General features: G+C 52.3%; 1 protein-coding gene across 1 annotated transcript in view; it reads left to right on the top strand.

Moving 5' to 3' along the window:
• Positions 1-20,428, top strand: part of NPR2 (natriuretic peptide receptor 2) — a 33,858-nt gene that overhangs the window by 6,368 nt on the left and 7,062 nt on the right. The window contains exons 2-10 of the mRNA XM_060280431.2: positions 8,453-8,655; positions 9,489-9,602; positions 15,351-15,486; positions 17,081-17,175; positions 17,379-17,505; positions 17,743-17,827; positions 19,260-19,380; positions 19,619-19,693; positions 19,815-19,892. Of these exons, the coding sequence (XP_060136414.1) occupies positions 8,453-8,655; positions 9,489-9,602; positions 15,351-15,486; positions 17,081-17,175; positions 17,379-17,505; positions 17,743-17,827; positions 19,260-19,380; positions 19,619-19,693; positions 19,815-19,892 (1,034 nt within the window). The remainder of the gene's footprint in view (positions 1-8,452; positions 8,656-9,488; positions 9,603-15,350; positions 15,487-17,080; positions 17,176-17,378; positions 17,506-17,742; positions 17,828-19,259; positions 19,381-19,618; positions 19,694-19,814; positions 19,893-20,428) is intronic.

Here is a 20,428-nt window from a genome sequence, read left to right as displayed (position 1 = left end):
AAGAAGTGTGCATGCACACGAAAGCTCATACCAAAATAAAAACTTAGTTGGTCTTTAAGGTGCTACTGAAGGAATTTTTTTATTTTACTTCGACCCAGACCAACACGGCTACCTACCTGTAACCTTAGTCCGTCCTGGAAGTCCCTTTGACTTCCGAAATGCTCAAAAACCAAGGCACAGCTTCTGATTGGTGCAGCCCCAGAAACAATAGCCGACAGCTGCATCGAATATCCAACTTCCAAAAAACATTCGAAAACCAGAACACACACTTCCGGGTTTTTGGCGTTTGGGAACCAAGGTACCACTGTAACTTGTGGGCGTTCAATGAAACTGAATGTTGGAAGATTCAGGATGGATAAAAGGAAGTCCTTCACACAGTGCTAACAGGCAATGAGAGAAATTAATGATGGAAAATAATGAGTATAATTCTGTTCTTGTTTTTATATTCTAGTTTTCTATGAGCATAATGAATTTCATGTTGTTCACCAGCATCATGTCACAATCCCCCTTCAAATATGGCCATCTTCAGGTTGGTCACAGAGTGATTTGGGGGCCCTCATAATGTTTCCCCGCTCCTTTTTGGCTAATGTGATTTCTGGTGTGAGATTTGTGTCCATTTATAGCTTTATTTAAAAACACTTGTATACAGTACTGTATTTTCATAAATTTCAGAGTGGTTTACATCAACAATGACATACATACAAGAAAAAAACACATAACAACTTAAAATCATAGATCACCAGCTAACAAGTACAGAAGGTTTTTTTCTGAATTGCCTGCATAGGTCTGGTGGCAAAGAAAAGTTTCCAGCAAACCTTTCAGCAAACTTAGAATGAAAGGTGCCTTCCGAATCTCTATGGCAGAACATCCCCCAAGACTGGGCTGATGACACCCAAGGCTGACTTTCTTGTTCTCGTCAAAGGAGCTTTGCCAACTCAGGGAACAGCCAGGGATGTTCTTGCAGATGATCTCAGTGCCGGAGCTGGGATAGAAGGTGTCAGGGGTGCCTGGGGTACCCTGGAGCTAAGTGGTTCAGGACTTTGTCAAGTAAAACAAGGACTTTGCCCCTGCCCTGAGAGTGTATGGGCAGCCAATACTGCCTTCAGATATCTTCTAAAAGTCAGATGGTTGTCTATCTCCTTGACATCTGATGGGAGGGCATTCCACAGGGCGGGTGCCACTACCGAGAAGGCCCTCTGCCTGGTTCCCTGCAACCTCACTTCTCGCAGGGAGGGAACTGCCAGAAGGCCCTCGGAGCTGGACCTCAGAGTCTGGGCTGAACGAGGGCGTGGAGAGGTATACTGGGCTGAGGCCGTTTGGGGCTTTAAAGGTCAGCACCAACACTTTGAATTGTGCTTGGAAACGTACTGGGAGCCAATGTAGGTCTTTCAGGACTGGTGTTCTGTGGTCTCAGTGGCCATTCCCAGTCACCCTGTGCCCCTATCAGCAGTCCAGCTGCCTTCCATCCGCTTTGGCTAGTAGCCCAGTTACATCCCTGTCTGGCCAGGGACCGCCTAACTCCTTTTGTCTATGCTCTGGTAACCTCTAGATTAGATTACTGCAATGTGTTATACATTGAGCTGCCTCTGAAGATGGTTTGGAAACTTCAGCTGAAGTGCAGAATTCAGCAGCCAGGTTGCTCACTGGGACAAAACTGTTGACCATATAATGCTGATCCTGGACTGACTGCAGGCACAATTCAAAGCGCAGGTTTTGACCTATAAATGGCTCAGGACCACAATACCTCCAGGACCGCCACTCGCCATATAAACTGATCCAGACCCTGAGATCATCCTCTGAGGCCCTTCTTTGTGTGCCTCTTCCACAAGACATCCAGAGGGTGGCAACACGAGAACGGGCCTTTTCTGCAGTGGCCCCCCATTTGTGGGATGCTCTCCCCAGAGAAGCTCACCAGGCACCTTCATTAGACACCTATAGGCACCAGGCGAAAGCATTCCTGGGTTGATTAACAGCCTTAGGCCCTTTTAAATGTGTTTGTGGAGAGGGAGGTATTGTTTTGTTGTTGCCTTTATTATATATTTTGTGGCTTTATTCTGTATTTTTATCTTGTGAACCGCCTTGCGATCTTCAGGTGAAGGGCAGTATACAAATTTAACAAAAACAACAACAACATTATTCTGCCCCAGGCCCCAGGCCAGCCCCGCATAGAGTGCAGTTCAGTAATCCAGCCTTTAGGTTGCTAATGCATGGACTATAGTGGTCATTCCCTGACCCGTGTTCCTTTTGCACAGAGACGGGCCTCTCTGTCTGGTGCAAAGGTCTGTGGTAGCATTGCCGGATCTGGCATGGGGGACTGAGCTGGCATCTGTGCCTGATGTGGGGGCCTGTCCCTGGGTCTGCTTCTCTTCAGATGGGCCTGTTGTTGCTGCTGCTGAGAAGCTGTTTTAGGTTAGGGGGTTATCTGTCAGCCTGCCGTGGAGGAGAAGCTTTGCAGTCAAAGGCTGGAGCTCCTTGGTGAGGCATTGAAGGGCTTTCAGCTGGTTGCTGGAGGGGACAGCAAGAGGTGCTCTGCCCTCTCTTGCAGGAGGCTGCTCCTAGAATCCTAGAGTTGGAAGGAAGAGACCCCAAGGGCCATCCAGTCCAACCCCCTGCCAAGCAGGAAACACCATCCAAGCATTCCTGGCAGATGGCTGTCAAGCCTCCGCTTAAAGACCTCCAAAGGAGGAGACTCCACCACACTCCTTGGCTCCTCTTGGTTCTCTGCCTTTTTCTCTTTGTCAGATGTGTCTTGTTGTCTAAGAAATGCCTGATGTAAATCACCAATAAGTACAATATTATATATCTGGGTCTGAACAAAGGCAACGGCCTCCTGTCGCAATGAAGCTGCCAGTTAACTCAGGAACACCAAGTCCATTTCTGGATCACCTGTCATGGTGCTGAAGGCCCCTTCATTATTTTGCAGACCTTCTAGTTCTAACGGAATTGTCCTTGCCTGGACTTTGCACACTTCATTTCTCTCGAATCTTACTGCTTACAACCCTCCCTTCCGATGGGTAAGGGAGGGTTTCTGCATCTGATGAAGTGGACTCGAGACCACAAAAGCTTATTATGCCATAATAAATTGGCTAGCCTTTAAGGTCACACAAGACTCTTGGGTTGTTTCTGGTTCCTAGGAATCTCAGCCACAGAAGACTTAACTCTTGGTGGGCTCAGCCCTCAGTTGTTGCCAGGCCTCCTCCTCCTCTTCTTCCTCTGCCTCCTCCATCATAAATTTGCTTAAATTCTCTTGTAAAGCCACCTCTAAGCTAGTCATTTCCACCCCTCTAGCATTCCTTATGCCCAGACCACACTGCTTAATATATTCTCAACAGGGCTTTTTTTTCAGCTGGAACTCACCAGAACTCAGTTCTGGACCCTCTCAGGTGGGTACCATTGCTGCCATAAGAGAAAAAGGGATGTGTTCATGGTGAGTTCTGGCACCTCTTTTTCGAGAAAAATAGCCCTGCTTGTTCCTACCCTGTTTCTATTTTCCACCCTTCCTCTTATCCCACGACTGTGAAGGTCACTCAGGACCCTCGGGGGAGGGGCTTTGTCAAAAGCTTTTGGGATAGTCCAGGTCTGCAGGGTCTTATCAGATCACCTCTGCCAACTTGCTTGCTGACACTCTTGAAGATCTCCAAAGGGTTGGCAAAGAAGGATTGGCCTTTGCTGCAGCAAGGCTGCCATTTCCGAAGCGAAGCTTGTCCTTCTGTATGGTGGACAGCCTTTCATCAAGCGGTCAGTTTTTCTGTGATGGGAGTCAGCCTGACTTTGAGGCCAGCCAGTCCTTGAGCTGAACTTGAATTCCTCTCCCTGCCCGGAAATCTGGAAGGCATGCCTGGGCAGGCTCTGCCAGGGCTCATCCCAGGCTGCCGGTTCTGGTGCAACCTAATTTCCTGATCTCATTTCCCTCCCATCTGTTTTTGCCTTTGGAAGTGATAATGATTCCCTGCTCCCCCCCTTCAAGGGTGCCAGTTGCTCTCCCCCCATAACCAGATCCACTTGAGACAAAGGTGAGGGAGGGTCTGGCGCCCTGATGGAGCAGAGGGGGCTGAGCCCTGGCGCCCCTTCTCACTTGGCTGGTGTGACAGCGTTGGTGTGCTGCATCAGCGAGGCATAGCGTGCATTCCAGGCAGTGTGGTAGTCGTGCCAATGCGCCGTGTGTGCCCTGGAGGTTGGTCTGCCGCCTGCCTGCTCCTCCAAGGCCATAGCTGGGGTTTGTGCGAAAGCGAAGGTGAGAGCATGGTGTCTTCAGGGGCTCCTGTGGGTGACTACCGGTATGTGGGCTGCCCGATATCCCAGCATCTGGGGCGAGAGCTTCAGGCATTGGTGGGGAAGGAGGGGCCTGTGCTTCCTGGAGAGGTTTGGAGAGGGCCTTCCTCCCCTCCCCTCTGGAGAAGCTGCACCCCCCCTTTCCTATGGCAGGCAGAGAGCCTTGGGCTAGGAGGGCTCCCCCCCTCGTGTGCCACGCAAGGAGCCGCCCCCTCCTTCCTGTAACTGGAGCTGCCTGGTGGGGCCCTCTGTTTCCAATTACGGAGCCAGGCAGAAGGTGCTGGAATCCGGGAACCTGCAAATTCTTTTGCCACAACCGCAAACCCAAACATGTTTTTGTGCCGTTTCTCACTGCCTCGGCTGCGCCAGGGCTGCTCCTTCTCCATAACCTCGGAGTCGGGCGAGGATGGGCACGACCTGCTGGACTGGGCACAGCAGTGGGGCCGGGGGTCTGAGCTTGACCCCTGGCAAGACGGAGGCCATTTGGGGTGTGGGTTCCCATGTCCAGAGATTTCCAGGTTTGTCGCTGGAGGCTCAGGTCGCCTCAGTGGCTAGGAGTGACTTTCACCAGCCAGGTGTGGCTGGCGAAAGGGAAATTTGGCCATGGTGATACACGCATTGGTAGCCTCAAGACCCTCTTATTGCCATGCGCTCTGGGTGGGGCTGACCTTGGGCTTGGTCTGAAGGCTCCAGCTGGAGCAAAAGGCTTGACTGTCGATGGGGTCAAATGATCACCAGCTCATTGTGATCCAAAGCTTGCCTTGGCTGCCCATACGCCACCAGGTCAGGTTCAAGCATCAGCCGAACAGATTGGATCGCACACATCCTGCTGAGGTCCTCAGTGGAGTCACTGTCACTGGTCCTCCAGGACTTAGGTGCCTGCCTTGGCTCATCTATGTGAAGCTAGCTCCCTCCCAGGGGAGGTCAGACAGGCCACCTCCCTGTGTCCCTGTTTTTCCAGGACAGTTCCGGATTTACAGAAGCCGTCCCGGTTTCTGATTTGACCCCGGAATGTCCCGCTTTTCCTTAGGACGTCCCCATTTTCTCCAGAGAAATGTTGGAGGGGATGGAGCTGTGACCCCTGAGCCAAGGAGATAAGCAACTATACAACCTTTTGAGGACTTCTGAAGGCAGTCCTGGATAGGGAAGATTTTTAGGGTTTTAAATGTTTTGTTATGTTTTTATATACGGTATGTTGGAAGCTGTCCAGAGTGGCTGGCGCAGGGGATAAATATTAAAAATATCATTATTATTATTATGGAATAGGACGTCCTTATTTTCATTGGAGAAATGTTGGAGAGTATGATGTTGAACTGAACGCTTTTTTAAAAAATTCCAGCTGGCTTTTTAATTGAATTCTGATGTGAAATGTTTAAGTCATTTTTAGTCTTATTGCATTGGGCCTCTTGTACGCTGCCTAGAGATGACGGTGATTAGGTGGAATACAAATGGTTGAAACAAACAAAGGCATGGCAGCCCAAGATTTGTGGCAGCAGCCCTGTCTCAAAGCCCCATGGCTCATTTCCTTCCAGTGTGATGTGCCCTGAAAGAGGCTCCCCCCAAAAAAAACGCTGTCGGGCCAAATCTGACAGATAGCTCAGTGCCTGGGTGGGAGACCCCCTGGGACCCCCAGGACCCCTGCCTGAAGTGCCTTGATATGGGACAGAATGTGAGGAAGTAAATAATATGATCAAGGGCTTGGAGCAAGTCTTCTATGAGGGACTGTTAGAAGATTAGACAAATTTAAGGGGGGGAGGAGACACTATGGTGCTGGAGGAGACTCTTGAGAGTCCCATGGACTGCAAGAAGATCAAACCTATCCATTCTGAAGGAAATCAGCCCTGAGTGCTCCCTGGAAGGACAGATCGTGAAGCTGAGGCTCCAATACTTTGGCCACCTCATGAGAAGAGAAGAATCCTTGGAAAAGACCCTGATGTTGGGAAAGATTGAGGGCACTAGGAGAAGGGGACGACAGAGGACAAGATGGTTGGACAGTGTTCTCGAAGCTACGAACATGAGTTTGACCAAACTGCGGGAGGCAGTGCAAGACAGGAGTGCCTGGCGTGCTATGGTCCATGGGGTCACGAAGAGTCGGACACGACTAAATGACTAAACATCATCAACAAAGGGGGGCAGGCTATCAGTGGCTTCTGGCCATACTCTGCTTCCCCTTTTGGAGGCAGAAAACTCAATAGCAGGCACTGGAATTCCCAAGGAGTGGGAGAGAGTGCTGGTGTGCTTAGAGCCCATTTTCAGGTTCTCCATAACGGGCATCTGGTTGTCCAGCCCCTATGGGGAAGAGCAGGCATCCCCAAACTTCAGCCCTCCAGATGTTTTGGACTACAATTCCCATCTTCCCTGACCACTGGTCCTGCTAGCTAGGGATCATGGGAATTGTAGGCCAAAACATCTGGAGGGTCGCAGTTTGGGGATGCCTGGGGAAGAGGATGCTTGAGCAGGTGGGCCCCCATGGGCCTGATCCAACAGGCTCTTCTTGGAAAGTGCAGGAGGAGAGAGCTGCCCTTGTGCCCCCCCCCCCGGGTCTTGCTTGCCGGCTTCCTGCAGGCATCTAGTCAGCCACAGTGAGAACAGGATGGTGGACTAGATGGGCCATGGGCCTGATCCAGCAGCAGCCACCTCTTCTGTCCTTATGAGGCAAGCCGTCTGAGGAGCTGACGCCAGGCAAGGCAGCGGGCATGGAGAGGGTCTCCCTGTCAGAGGGTCTTAGCTAGAGACTGCAGCAGCCCCCCCCATGGTCTATGCTTTTGGGCAGGTGGAGCGGGGGTTAGGCTGTCCGCTCTGGATACCCCGAAATGGGGGATTGCAATAAATAAGAGCAGGAAGCAAACCCTCAGCCCCACAGCACTCCAGGAGCAGCAAAGAACCGGTCAGGAAGCACTTCAGGCGCCCTTGCTCTTGAGGAACAATGAAATGGAAGGGCTCGTGGCGCCTCCCTGTGCAAGGACAGCCAACCTTTGAGGACCAGGTGCTGGGAGAGTCTGTGACTCCTCGGAGGAGGAGGAGGCGGGTGGCCTGTACAGACCTGATCCGCTACAGCAAAATCATTCCTAGGTTATAACAAGAGGGGAAACGGGTAGTTTGTAGCTGAGTACAGCGGTCCCTTGGTTCTCAAACTTAATCCGTTCCGGAAGTTCGTTCCAAAACCAAAGCGTTCCAAAACCAAGGTGTAATGCAAAACGGATTAATCCATTCCAGACTTTTAAAAACAACCCCTAAAATAGCAATTGAACATGAATTTTACTGTCTAACGAGACCATTGGCCCATAAAATGAAAGCAATAATCAATGTACTGTGCTATAAAATAAATAAGACAGTATTGGACATGATTAAAAAAAAAAATTCTTCCCTGCACTGATGATGGTCCTTGTTTGGGCTTTGATCCATTTCTGCAGCCACACAATCAACCAATCAGTAGCTGAACTGGGTTCCTCACAGTCACAAAAATTAACTGGAAAAGCCTCAGAGACAAAAACACAAAATAAATAGCAAAAGCATCCAACTTAATCCATTCTGGACGTCTGTTTGACTTCTGAAATGTTCGGAAACCAAGGCGCGGCTTCTGATTGGTGCAGGCGCCGTGGAAACAATACCTGACAGCCGCATCAGACATTTGGCTTCCAAAAAACGTGCAAAAACAGGAACACTTCTGGGTTTTCAGCGTTTGGGAACCAAGGTGTCTGAGTACCAAGGTACCACTGCACAGAAATACAGATGCTTTTAATCCAGGGGTCAGCAAGGTTTACCCCCAGTGGAGTTCCCTCCATGGGCCTGACTGCATGCGTGCTTGTGATTTCCGGCGTCTGTGTCCGCACCGACGCAATTTCCGGCACCACGGAAGCAAGTCCCTGCGCCACGCTGCGCCAGTTTATCGCAGCATGTGGGGACTCACCAAGTGGGTGTCTCGTGGACCGGTTAAATGACCCCCGTGGTCCGCTTGTGGCCCATGGGCCTTAGCTTGCCTACCCCTGCTTTAATCCTTTCCTCCTTTTCAAGGCTGGCAGGATCACTTTCCCCTTTGTTCCTTTTGTGTGTGTCTTTGAGACCCCTGTGTCCCTATCTGGCGAGATAGGGCTTATCTCCATTTTGGGGGCGTCTGCTGGGGACGGGGCTCCCCCTGCCTCTGCCTGAGCCCCCTCCCTCTGTGTGCTTCCTCCCTCAGTCATCTACATCTGTGGGCCGCTGGAGATGCTGCACCAGATCCTGCGCCTGGCGCATTACGAGAGCATGACCCTCGGAGACTACGTCTTCTTCTACGTGGACGTCTTTGGAGAGAGCCTGCGAGCCGAGGGCAACCGGGAGGCGGGCAAGCCCTGGCAGAGCAAGGAGGGCCAGGACCCAGGAGGCCTCCAGGAGGCCTTCCGAGTAAGTCCAGCAGCAGGAGAAGGGGGGAGGAGAACCAAAGAATCCTAGAGTTGGAAGGGAGACCCTGAGGGTCATCTAGTCCAACCCCCTACAAGGAGATGTAGGCCATGAGGAAGGCTGGTCCTGGGGCTTCAGGGCCTGCTCAGGAGGGAGTCCAATGCAGGGCAGTCTCAAGCAGGTCGGGCGCCCTGGCGCTGAGGGACGGAGATCTCTCCGGCTCCCCCGCCCGGCGCCCCGCCTACCGGCCCGGCGCCCTAGCACACTGTGCCACCGGGGGTCTACCTAGAGCCGGCACTGGTCCAATGGGTGCATCAGATGATATGACTTAATCTTAAAGACAAGAGTACCTCTGAGCAGGCACAGAGGGCTCTCCTCTTGGTGCTCTAAGCATGGCCAGCTGTCGTCTGCTGCCTATCTACAATTGTGGGCAGAGCTTTTGGGGTGAGTCAAGAAGATTGTTCCACCCTGGCCCTCCTTTAAGTAACCCCATACTCGGGGGGGGGTTTACTTTTGGCTGATCAGGTTCATTTTGGCACCTTCATTGAGGGTGAGAAGGCAGCCAGGGGCACAGTTTTCCTAAGGAGCTGAGAGGGGGGAGGAAGGCCTCGCCTGGAGCTGGAGCTGGCAGGGCCACACACTCCCCCCCCCGGTTTAGGCCTCGTGGGTTGACTCCTCATGGGCGCCTATGTATAGGGTGACCGGGTGCCAGAGTTTGGGTGGCCATCCACCATGGGTGCTTTAGCTGCAATTCCTGCATCACAGGGGGTTGTACTAGATGACCCCTGGGGGACCCTTCCAACTCTGCCATTCACACCCCCTTGCCTCTCTTGCAGACGGTGCTGGTGATCACCTACCATGAGCCCCAGAACCCAGAATACCAGAGTTTCCAGAGCCAGCTGATCCTTCGTGCCCGGAGGGAGTCCAACGTGGAGCTCAATGACTCGCTGGTAAGTCATCGTCCCCGCCCCCCCTGCCCCCTCTGAAAGAGAGACAAGCCCACACTGTGGGGCCAGAGGCTTTCCCCCTGGCCAGGGTGCTGGGGTTGGGGGCTGCTGGAGGGACTGGCTTCAGAGCAGGGGGCAGGCAAGCAGGCACTGCCCGTGGTCTGGGCTTTGAGATGAGTGCCTTTGCCAGGCTGAGGGGAGATGCTCCAAACAGGGGGAGCCAAAGAGGAGGAGAAAGAGGGTGCTGTTGGTTTGCGAGGGATCTTCTTTATGGCTTCCGCTGGGCAAGCTGAGGCAGAAGAGGCTGGCTCCAGCTTTTGTGACAGAAGGACCAGGCAGGCGCCACTCAGCATCTAAAGGGTCACAGGGCAACTGTTAAAGGGATTTCTGGGAGGGACCCCACAGGAGCTGAGAAGCATCTGGTCCCTCCAGGGAGGGTGAGCTCAATGTCCCCCAGCCAAGATGTTGATCATGGGCCTTCGGAGACAGAGGGGAGCCAGTCGAGGGGGCAAAGGGAGCAGATGGGACCCTGTAGTGTAATGCCCCCAAGCATTATTACTGCGTTTTTAGAATTGGTTAGTCTCCTTATGCAAAAAAAGAAAGAAACGTCTCAAAGTGATTTGACAGCAAAATAAAATGCAAACAGACAGAGAAGTGAATGAAAAGCCAAATGATGTCATTTAAAATGACGGGCTCGCCTGGGGATCTTCAACTGGCCCAGACCTGAGACCCAGCCTGCACCAAGGGGTCCCCTTTTGCACATTCAAGCTTGATTTGCACAGTATCAATCCTAAAGTGATAATGACATTAGTATTATTGCTAAGTGATTTTTGCACTGGTTCTTAGCTGAAAGGCTGAAAAGACTCTGCAAATCAGTGGTGCTGAGCTCTCTCTCTCTCTCTCTCTGTAAATTAAAATTTAAACCCCCTGCCCCACATGTGTAGGAGAAATAGGAGAGCAAACAGGCTATGAAGCCCTTTTAGCAGAGTATAAACACTTACTGTATGTGCTTTTGCAGCTTACCGGAAGCTATGAATTAGGCAATTAGACCTTTTTATCCTTGTTTATTTGTGGTCTACTGACCTTCCCTTTTCTTTGTCCTTGTTGCTAAGACTGAACCACACATTTTAGTAAGATAAACGTATAAGGTTTACTTACATTTCAATGCAGGCAGCAAATACATCAAAGTCGTATGCAGGCAAAAATACTTCTATGTTACAAAATACAAACTTGGTTTCCAAAATGGAGTCTGGGTTCTGAGTGAAGCCCAGACATGTACATCTGCTCACATTGCTGGCTTGAAAGAAGAGAGAGAGGGAGGAAGTAGATAAGATTATCTCCTTGGTTAGAAATTTCTGTAAAAGCGTTAAGGAGGTGACCTCATACAGCCCCTTCTATATTGATTCAGGAACTCGATGAGTGCCAGACCCTCGTGTGCCTGTCTGGCAATCATGTATTTGTGATTTTGACAGGAAATCCCACAAATATGGGAATGTGCCCCAGCCCAGATGCCATGTGTGGCCTTAGCTGGAGTCCCACATTGGAGTAACAGCCAGGCCCATGCGCGCGGGGGGGGATGGGACAACCATGTACACTGTCCTCCCTACCGCTAAGTGGGCTGGGCCCCCAAGCCATCTTATGGAACTGGACCAGCTGCTCTGTCATTTTATTTTCACCAGACTCCTGTCCCAGGCCTCAGGCTAGCTCTGCACAGACATGGCAACATCCTTGCTGTGCTCTGCTTGGGGTGCCCTCGCCAGCCCCGTGGCTTCTGACCCACTGACTGAAGTCCCGTGTGCGGCCAATCTCCCGAGGTGCTCAACCAGCAAAGTCTGGGGGGGCTCAAGTACTCAGGGCTCAGAGCCCCCTTCCCCAACTCAACAGACATCAGATGGAAACATCAGAGAAAGGAAGGGTCGGGGGCTGAGATGGGCGGCTGACAAATCTACAGGAAGAGCAGAGTCCTCCCTCGCAGTCAGCGGCAGAAGCTGCTCTCAAGGAGCCTTCCATGTTGTGAAAGTCTTGTCGTTGAGTTGTATTTTAACTACGTAGTTGTTTCATATTTGGTGTTAGCCGCTCTGAGCCCGGCCTTGGCTGGGGAGAGCGGGGTATAAATAAAAATTATTATTATTATTATTATTATTATTAGTCTTCCTGTGTTCTTGCTGGCCAGTGTGACCCTTGAGTTTCTGGAGATGCCTGCATTCATAGTATAATAGAATTGCGTAGTTGGAAGGGACCTCAGGGGTCATCTAGTCCAGCCCCCTGCAATGCAGGAATTGATATCCTTAATTATTATTATTATTATTTCAATTTTATTAATACAGTATTGCTGTGTTATCAGTGCTTCTGAAACAGAACATGAGGGTGTTCCCAGAGTCAGTATGGCTTAAGGAACTTCTCTCCAATGACCCGAGAAAAATAATTGGGGGGGCGGAGATGTGAGTCACTTCCCCAATGAGGAAAAGCTAAAAGTGTTTTGGGCTCTGGGGTTTAGAAAGGAGGAGGCAGGACAAGATGAGAGGCATTTATGTAACTCAGTACAGTGTGGGGAGAGCGGTGTGTGTGTGGGGGGGGGCTTTCTACCCACCTGCCCTCCTAGGAAGCCCAGAACTCAGCTCTCCCTCAAAGGTGTGAGGTGGTTTTTGGGATTTCAGCCCCAGAGATGCTCCTCCCAGGATATTTGTGTTGTTTCTTACTGTGTGCAGGAGGAGAGTAACCTGCTGGCTGGGGGTCCCTGGGACTGGGGGTGAATTGAACCAAGGTCTGCCCCCTTGGGCCATGCTTTCTATGCCTTGCCAAGGGGTCCTGGCATGGGCAGCCCTTCTTTCTCCCTGCCCACTCATGCACCAGGCTGAATGTTGGTGTTGTTACATTTCTATACACCTCACAGCTTATGTGGGATAGGTGATTGGCTGGTGGCTCCGGGAGCCTTCCCAGCATGTGACTGGAAAGAGGAAAGGGGAACAGCTGGTTGTGAAGGGGCTTACTGGGGGGAAGTGTGGCAGAGAGAGACTTCGGAGTGTGTGTGTGTGTGTGTGTGTGTTCCTCCTCTGTTTTCCCATGAGTGGCAATGGGTGCCAAGTGTTGGCAATGGGTGCCATGCTGGCTCTGCCCTGCCTCCAGACTCAGAAGCTGCCATGCTTCTGAACGCCCGTTGCTGGAAACCCCAGGTGAGGAGAGGGCTGCTCTTGGGCTCCAATCCTGCTTGCTGGTTTCCCAAAAGAGGCATCTGGTCGGCCCCAGTGAAAACAGGATGCTGAACTAGAAGGGCCGCTGGTCAGATCCAGCAGCCTCCTCTTCTGCTCTTGTGGTGGGGGAGACGATGACGAGAGTCCTGAACTGGGACAGGATGTTGCAAGCTTGATAAAGATCAGCTGTAGAGAGGACCAGAGTCTGGAGAGCTTCTTTCTCCCGCCTGCCTTGTAAGATGGAGAGGGACTTCTGTGCCAAATGCAGGGACACAAACCCCACAGTTCTTGGGGTGATGAGCTGAGTATTTCCTTCCCCGTCCCTGGAAGATGTTTGGGGAGGAACGGAAGCTCTCCTCTCCAAGGTGTGTGCCTGAAGGGGAGACCTCAGAGCTCGGCCCAAGCAAGGCCCATTTGCAGGAAGCTGCCCCCCTGCCCCCCCTGCATTGCTGTTCCTATTTCCAGGCTTCCTCTCCTCCCTCCCCCGCCTGCCTCCTGAGAGAATTCCTGAGAATCAAGTGAGAATCCAAGGAGGGGTCCTCCGAGGGACCATGTTCAGGTCCCCTGCTCTGCCAGGGAGCTCCCTGCGTGACCCGTGACCCTCTCTTGGACTGACCCACCTGGCAGGGTGGCTGGGAAGAGAGCATGGGGTGGTTGCAGCCATGAGTTTCTGGGGGGGAGGAAGGCAAGGCTGAGAAATAAATAGGGAGGGAAAGAGGAGTCGGAGGAAGAAAAGTGGGATGCCGTAGGGTTAGAGTTCGAAAGTGTTAGAAACTCAGATATATCAGCTAGGTGTCAAATGGCTCCTTAAATGGAATATCTGGTTGCCATTTTGGGGCAAGATGGCTCTAAAGCAGGCATCCCCAAACTGCGGCCCTCCAGATGTTTTGGCCTACAACTCCCATGATTCCTAGCTAAGAGGACCAGTGGTCGGGGAAGATGGGAATTGTAGTCCAAAACATCTGGAGGGCCGAAGTTTGGGGATGCCTGCTCTAAAGTCTTATTTTTCAAATGATGGACTGACTGATTATCAGTTCAACATCTGGCTAGTTCAGATGACAACCTTGAGCTGGGTTAAGAATTTTGAGAACTTCAAGAAGAAAAGTCACTTGATCGAGGGACAGTCCACATATAGCTTGGCCTATTCCTGCAGGAAAGCATGAGTGTATGAACACAGTCCAGAAGCAAGGATCCCCAGGCCTGCTCTTGCAGATGGTGGAGATGTCAGGTGCCATCCTGGCCCCCGGGCATCTTCACTTGGTCGCAAGTGGCAGAGAGCCAGGTGCAAAATGTGCCTGGCGCCTGGCTAATGTTGAACACTGCAAAGAGGGTGGGGTGGGAATCTGGAGGAGGAGACATTTTCTCCCTCGGGGCCATTTGCTGAAACCATAGAATGGCAGAGCTGGAAGGGATCTGAAATGTCCTCACGCCCAACTGGCTGCAATGCAGGAATCACAGCTAAGGATTCCAAAGTGCAGCCCTTCTTCTCTGTAAAAATGGACATTTCAGTTGGGGTGGAAGGGGAGTGGAACTGGGTTGCCTGAGAGGAAGTCCCTGGGCCTGAAGGGGGATTCTTCCATGGAACATTCCTGTGACAGGAATGCTTGGATGGTGTTTCCTGCTTGGCAGGGGGTTGGAGTGGATGGCCCTTGTGGTCTCTTCCAACTCTAGGATTCTATGCTTCTACATCTTCTGAACTTGGCCAATGGTGAGGGTGTAAGGTGCTGGTCCCCCTTGACCCCCAGGACCTGAGAAGGATGGAGGCTGGACAATGTTCCTCCAGATCCACCGCTGAGCCCCACGGGCTGGTGGGGCTTTTGGGGCTGGGTCCTGACAAGGCTGTGGGAATGTTCAGGGAGGCAAGAGAGGATATATACTGTTTATTAATATCCTTCCAAACTTGTGCTAGCAACTTCTTTACTTAGCAGAGTTTCACATTCCCCTTTTAAACACACATCAGAAAGCTGGTTGCAGGCTTGTGTAAGCCTCTCACTGTTAGGTTCCTGGGAAGTTCCCTTATATCCATCTTAAAAGAATAAAGATGCCACAGTCTCGTGTAAAGTATATAAAAGAAGTTTACTCACACATTCAGTTCACAGATGGACCCCTGAAGGCAGACTTAGTTACAAAGTATATACATGTGAATCTGGGTTAATCCCAGTGACTGCAGACTGGCACTCACTGCAGTTCACACGACGAAAGGAAGATGGAAAAGAGGGAGGAGGGCTGTATGCCTTGTGCTTTTGTTACCTACACAGGTAAGGGTCACACCCACCTCTAGTCACATGCAGTAGGAAGTATGTCCCAGCCCAGGAGGAAACAGGAAGTTCCGACTGGCTGGACCAAACATCCCCCTGCATGTCCACGCTAGAAAAACAAGGAATGTTGTACTAGACTGATACCTATGTAGCACATCCCACAAACGCTGGTGGTGGCCATGATGAGAGTGTCCAGCTGCCTCCTGGCTGGGCCTGGCACCTGCCTCTGCTTGTGGGCCTGCAGATCCTGCCTTCAGGCCCACTCACGCCCTCTTTCCTTTCCCTCTGTCCCCCCATGGCAGAAGAACCTTGTGGCCGGCTGCTTCCACGATGGGCTCCTCCTCTACGCCATGGCCCTGAACGAGACGCTGCAAGAGGGGGGCACCAAGCGCAACACCAGCCGCATCCTGGAGAAGATGAAAGGGCGCAAGTTCCAGGGTAACCGGGAGCTGGAGGCCGGCAGGGCAGGGTGGGGGGCCTGTGGGAGGACAACGCAGGCAGGGGTGGGCTCTCACGCTCAGAATGGGTCCCCAGAGCATGATGATGTGGGAATGTTCAGGGTGGCAGGAGAGGATATATTGTTTATTAATATCCTTCCTAACTTGCGCTAGCAAGTTCCTTTACTTAGCAGAGTGCATCCCCTTTCTTACGCAGCAAAAAGCTGGTTGCAAACGCGTGTGAGTTTCTTAAGACAATACACAATTCAATCTGGCTTGTCCAGATTGAAATGTCTTCTAATATTTCCCTGGTAAGACCCCTTGAATCCCTCCTAAAAGAATAAAGACAGCACAGTCTTATTCATAAGCAACAAAAAGAAAGTTTACTCGTGATCAGGCAGAGCACAGTGTGATCCCTAAAGGCAGGTTTTAGGCTTAAAGTTGCAAGCAGATACAAACAGGTTTACCCCATAAGGGAGATTTACCTAGTGACTGCAGGCTAGCAGTCCAGCAGTTCACAGGACGAAAAGGGGAAAGAGGGAGGTGTGCTGTGTGTTACCTGGACAGGTGAGGTCACACCCACCTTCTATTACATGGGAAAGGAAGGATGCTTCAGCCAGGAGGAACAGGGAGTTTTGACTGGCTGGACCAAACATTCCCTCGCATGTCTTCTCTAGCATTACAAGGAATGTTGTACTTGACTGCTCCCAGTGGGTTACATCCCACAGATGACAAGGCAGGAGGCCGTCTCTTCCTCTTCCTCTTCCTCTTCCTCTTCCTCTTCGCTCTCCATGTTTCATGAGCATCAATGGGTGTCAAGTGGGTGATAGGAAGGTTGGGCTACTAGCCAAGGCGACTCTGCTCTGCCTCCATGATCAGAGGCTGCTGTGCTTCTGAACACCAGTTGCCGGAAGCCACAAGAATGGAATCGTAGAATGGTAGAGCTGGGGGGGGACCCCAAGGGTCATTTAGTCTAACCCCATGCAATGCAGGGATCACAAATGAAGCATCCTTGTCAGATGGCCAATCCAGCCTCTGCTTGGAAACCTCCAAGAAAGGAGAGTCTCTTGGGGCAGCAGGTTGGCCATTGTGAGAACAGGATGCTAGACTGGATGGGCCCCCTTTGGCCGGATTCAGCAGGATCTCCTCACACTCTTATTGTGGTAAGAAAATAGAGCACCATGACCCATGTGTGTAGGGGAAATTTTTAAAAATCAGCTGGATACCTGGATTCAAAACATGGGGCTTTACACACTTTCCAGTGTGTTACTTACAAATTCCAAGGTCTGATTCATGCATTATTCCAGGCAACAACAAGAAGAACACAGGTAGAAAAGTCTTGGGTAAAAAATACAGATGGCTTCAAATGCATGCTCTAAGCTTGGAGCACTAGGTTACATGGCAAGAAGAGAATGTGAGGAACAGGAAGAGAAAGCTTCACTTCCTCTCTTTCCAGTGAAAAGGGGGCGTGACCCACCTGAGTCTAGGAACACGGCTCTATGATCTTAACCCTTTTCTGCACTAGCACTTGTGCATAGTTGTGTTTGGCTGCCATTCCCCCCACATATAGCCTCATCTCTTCCTCCTGCCCACAGGGGTCACTGGGACAGTCAGCATGGATGACAACAATGACCGTGACACAGACTTCAACCTGTGGGCCATGGCCGATGTGGAGAGTGGCAAATTCCAGGTGCGAGCGGGAGCAAACAAGCAGTGTGGAGAAGGTGACCCCCGAGTGGGTCAGGGGTGGAGGGAGAACCAAACAGGGGCCAGGAAGGAGTCCTCTGGGGAGAAGAAGGGGGGGATCTGGTCCAGGGTTTGGACTGCCTGCCCTTGGAGGGAGGCAGGGACCCTCTGCCCTCATGAGCCAAATCCTTTCCCCTCTCCCCACAGGTAGTGGGGCACTATGTGGGAGCAGAGAAGCAGATGAACTGGCTGGGAGCCATCCCCTGGGTGAAGGGGGCACCGCCGCTGGACAACCCTCCCTGCTTTGACATGGACGACCCCTCCTGTGACAAAAGTGGGTGCTTCTGGCCCTCCCACCTCATTGCACCCCAAGCCTGAGGGTGGGGGACGGCCCCTCTCACCTTCTGTAGAGACTCCCACTGGGCCGTTGCTACCCCTTTTGCCACCCCCCCCCCAAGACTATGTTTCAGCGAGTCCACCTGGCCAAAGCGGATCTCCCTCCTGAGGCGATTCTGGCCAGGTGTGCCATCAGGATCCTGCCCCTGGTGCCACTCTGCCCCTGTCCTTCCAGGTCCCCTCAACACTCTGGCCATTGTGGCGCTGGGCGCGGGACTCACCTTCCTCATGTTTGGCGTCTCCAGCTTCCTGATCTTCAGGTGAGTGAGCCCCAGGTGAGAGTCTCCTGGGCCAGGCACACGGGGAGGTGGGTGGAGGGAGCGAGGGAGACCCAAGGTGCTCAGGCAGAGCGCAGTCTGCTGTCAAGGGGTGGCAAGGACCCCCCTCCCGACAGATGGGGCTGAAACGCCATGGCTTGGTTCTGTGCCCACCTGGCTTAGCTCAGATGCTTTGGCTCAGCCGAGTGTTTCCACTGCGCTACCCCCCACCCCCCACCCCACCCCGCATTCTGGAGCTGCCACAAGTGGGGAGGAGAATCAGAGCCCCAGAGTGATTCTGGGAATCACACTCCAGCCCTCGCAGCTGCTCAGGACTCTAAACATTGCTTGGCTGTTGCCAGCTGGCTCAGTAGCTTTGGACCTGCTCTGGGCAAGGGACAGTGACCTTCTCCAAGGACAAGCAGTCTCTCCTTCCCAGCCCTCATTGTATGCCTGGCCTGACCGACTGGCCCAGGGCGATAGTAGCAGTCCACTCCAATGCCTTGCCAGTCCCAGAACACGTCAAAGGATGGCAGAGCAGAGAGGGATTCGGAGCATGTACAGAGTGCTTTCCAAATGGCCACTGTGGAACCACAGCCAGGCCTCGGCAACACGCCTTCATTTATTCTGTGAGTCATTCCCACCCAGCCTCACACCTGGGATTCCAGAGCAGACAACAGGACTGTGGGAGATTGAGTGAGGATTAAATCTGTAGATTAAAATTTAAACCACCCGCCCCACATGTGTGGGAGAAATATAAAAAGCAGAAACACTTCCACATTTGCCAACTTATTGAATCTTAGATTAGTTAGTGACACCTTTTTATTGTGTTCTGCTGACCTCCCCTCCTTTGGCAGAAAATGAACCACGTTTCTAGTAAGATAAGCCAAAAAATTTTTACTTACGTTTCAACGCAGGCAGCAAATACAGCAAAGTAGTAGGCAGAAAAATACTTCTAAGTTACAGTCAAGTCAAAGTTGGTAGTGTCAAAATAGGGTGGGTGTGTCTGGAGCTCCCAGACACACGTCTGCTTAGCTTGGAATAATGGTGGGAAGACAGAAGTGCAAGGGACTATCTCCTTTGTTCCAGAATTCCCGGCCAGAGGAGGCAAAGGAAGCAGCCACACACACAGGGTCCTCTCTAGGAAGTTGAGGGACTCTCTGTGTACTAACCCTGTGCTTTAGCAAAACATGCACTTGTGATTTGGCTACAAAGCCTTTTACGGTTGTTGGCCAGGGCACCTGAGCAGAGCCTCCATGTTGAAAGGCAGTCTACCTTTGAGTAGGAGAGACAAGCCATGTGTGTGGTGGCAGCCTGGTGGGCTTCCCAGAGGAGGCATTTCGGGGCAGGGGGGGCTCCTTTGAGGGGGAAAGGGAGGCTGGATTTGCAGTGGGCGGGGCTCACCTTGGTCTGACTCCTCCCCCTTCCTCCCTAGAAAGCTGATGCTGGAGAAGGAGCTGGCCAGCATGCTGTGGCGGATCCGCTGGGACGAGCTCCAGTTCGGGAGCTCAGAGCGCTACTACAAGGGGGCTGGGAGTCGCCTCACTCTTTCCCTGGTGGGTCCCGTTGGAGCCCCATGGTCTTCCCAGAGACCCCCCCCCCAACACACTGCCATGGGCCCATCCAAGCCCCCTCCTCTCCTCCTCTGCTCTTCCTTCCTCTCCAGCAGCCATTTCCACCCTCCCCCCCTCCCGCTCTGGCCTTGGCAGCTGCCCAGCTGGCACACACAAACACACAGCTGGCCACCTTTTGCCATTCAAGCAGGTGACTCTCTGTCTTCTCCCCCCCCCCAAGCGTGGGTCCAGTTACGGCTCCCTGATGACAGCACATGGCAAATACCAGATTTTTGCCAACACAGGGCTCTTCAAGGTGAGTGTCTTGCTTTTTGGCCCTCCTTCGTATCTATTGGGGGCTCAAGTTGTGGGAAAAGGTGAAGTGGGGGTCCCACACCTCCCCCTTTCTCCCTCTGACCCCTCTTCCTCTCGGCCAGGGGAACGTCGTGGCCATCAAGCACGTCAACAAGAAGAGGATAGAGCTGACCCGCCAGGTCCTCTTCGAGCTGAAACATGTAGGTACCTGCCGTGGGGGGTGGGGGGTGGGAGGAGAAGCCAAGCTGGGGTGGGGGGCTAGCCTGGCTCTAGCAGGTGTTGAGCCCAGAACCACACCGAGAGCATGTTTGTTGCCTGGGCTGCCCCTGCCTCTTTTGGACCAAGCTGTCTTAGCGTAAGAACAGAATCACAGAATCAAAGCATTAGAAGGGACCCAAGGGTCATCCAGACCAACCCCCTCCAATGCAGGAATCTCAACTCAAGCATCAAAGGACAGCTGGACATAGAAAGGGCCCCATGACCTTCAGGAGCTGAGGGCCTCATCCAACCTCAATCCGGCCCTGGTAGCCATCACTGTCTCCTGCAATGCGGCCCTCCCCTCCTCCTTATGTGTGTTCCTGTGGGCAGATGGAGGAGGGAAGGATGGCACCAGGAGACAGGATAAAGGCATGGCCCACCCACATAAACCAGCCTTTGCCAACCTGGTGCACTCTGCACGCTTGTGACAACTGGCACAGATGGAGGCAGGCGGGTCCTCTTCCTCCTCCGATCCATA

The sequence above is a fragment of the Zootoca vivipara genome, chromosome 10 (genome assembly GCF_965207765.1).
Source record: "Zootoca vivipara chromosome 10, rZooViv2.hap1.1, whole genome shotgun sequence".
NCBI lineage: Eukaryota > Metazoa > Chordata > Lepidosauria > Squamata > Lacertidae > Zootoca > Zootoca vivipara.
Note: the sequence above shows the minus strand (reverse complement) of the source record. Positions and strands in the feature narration are given on the sequence as shown.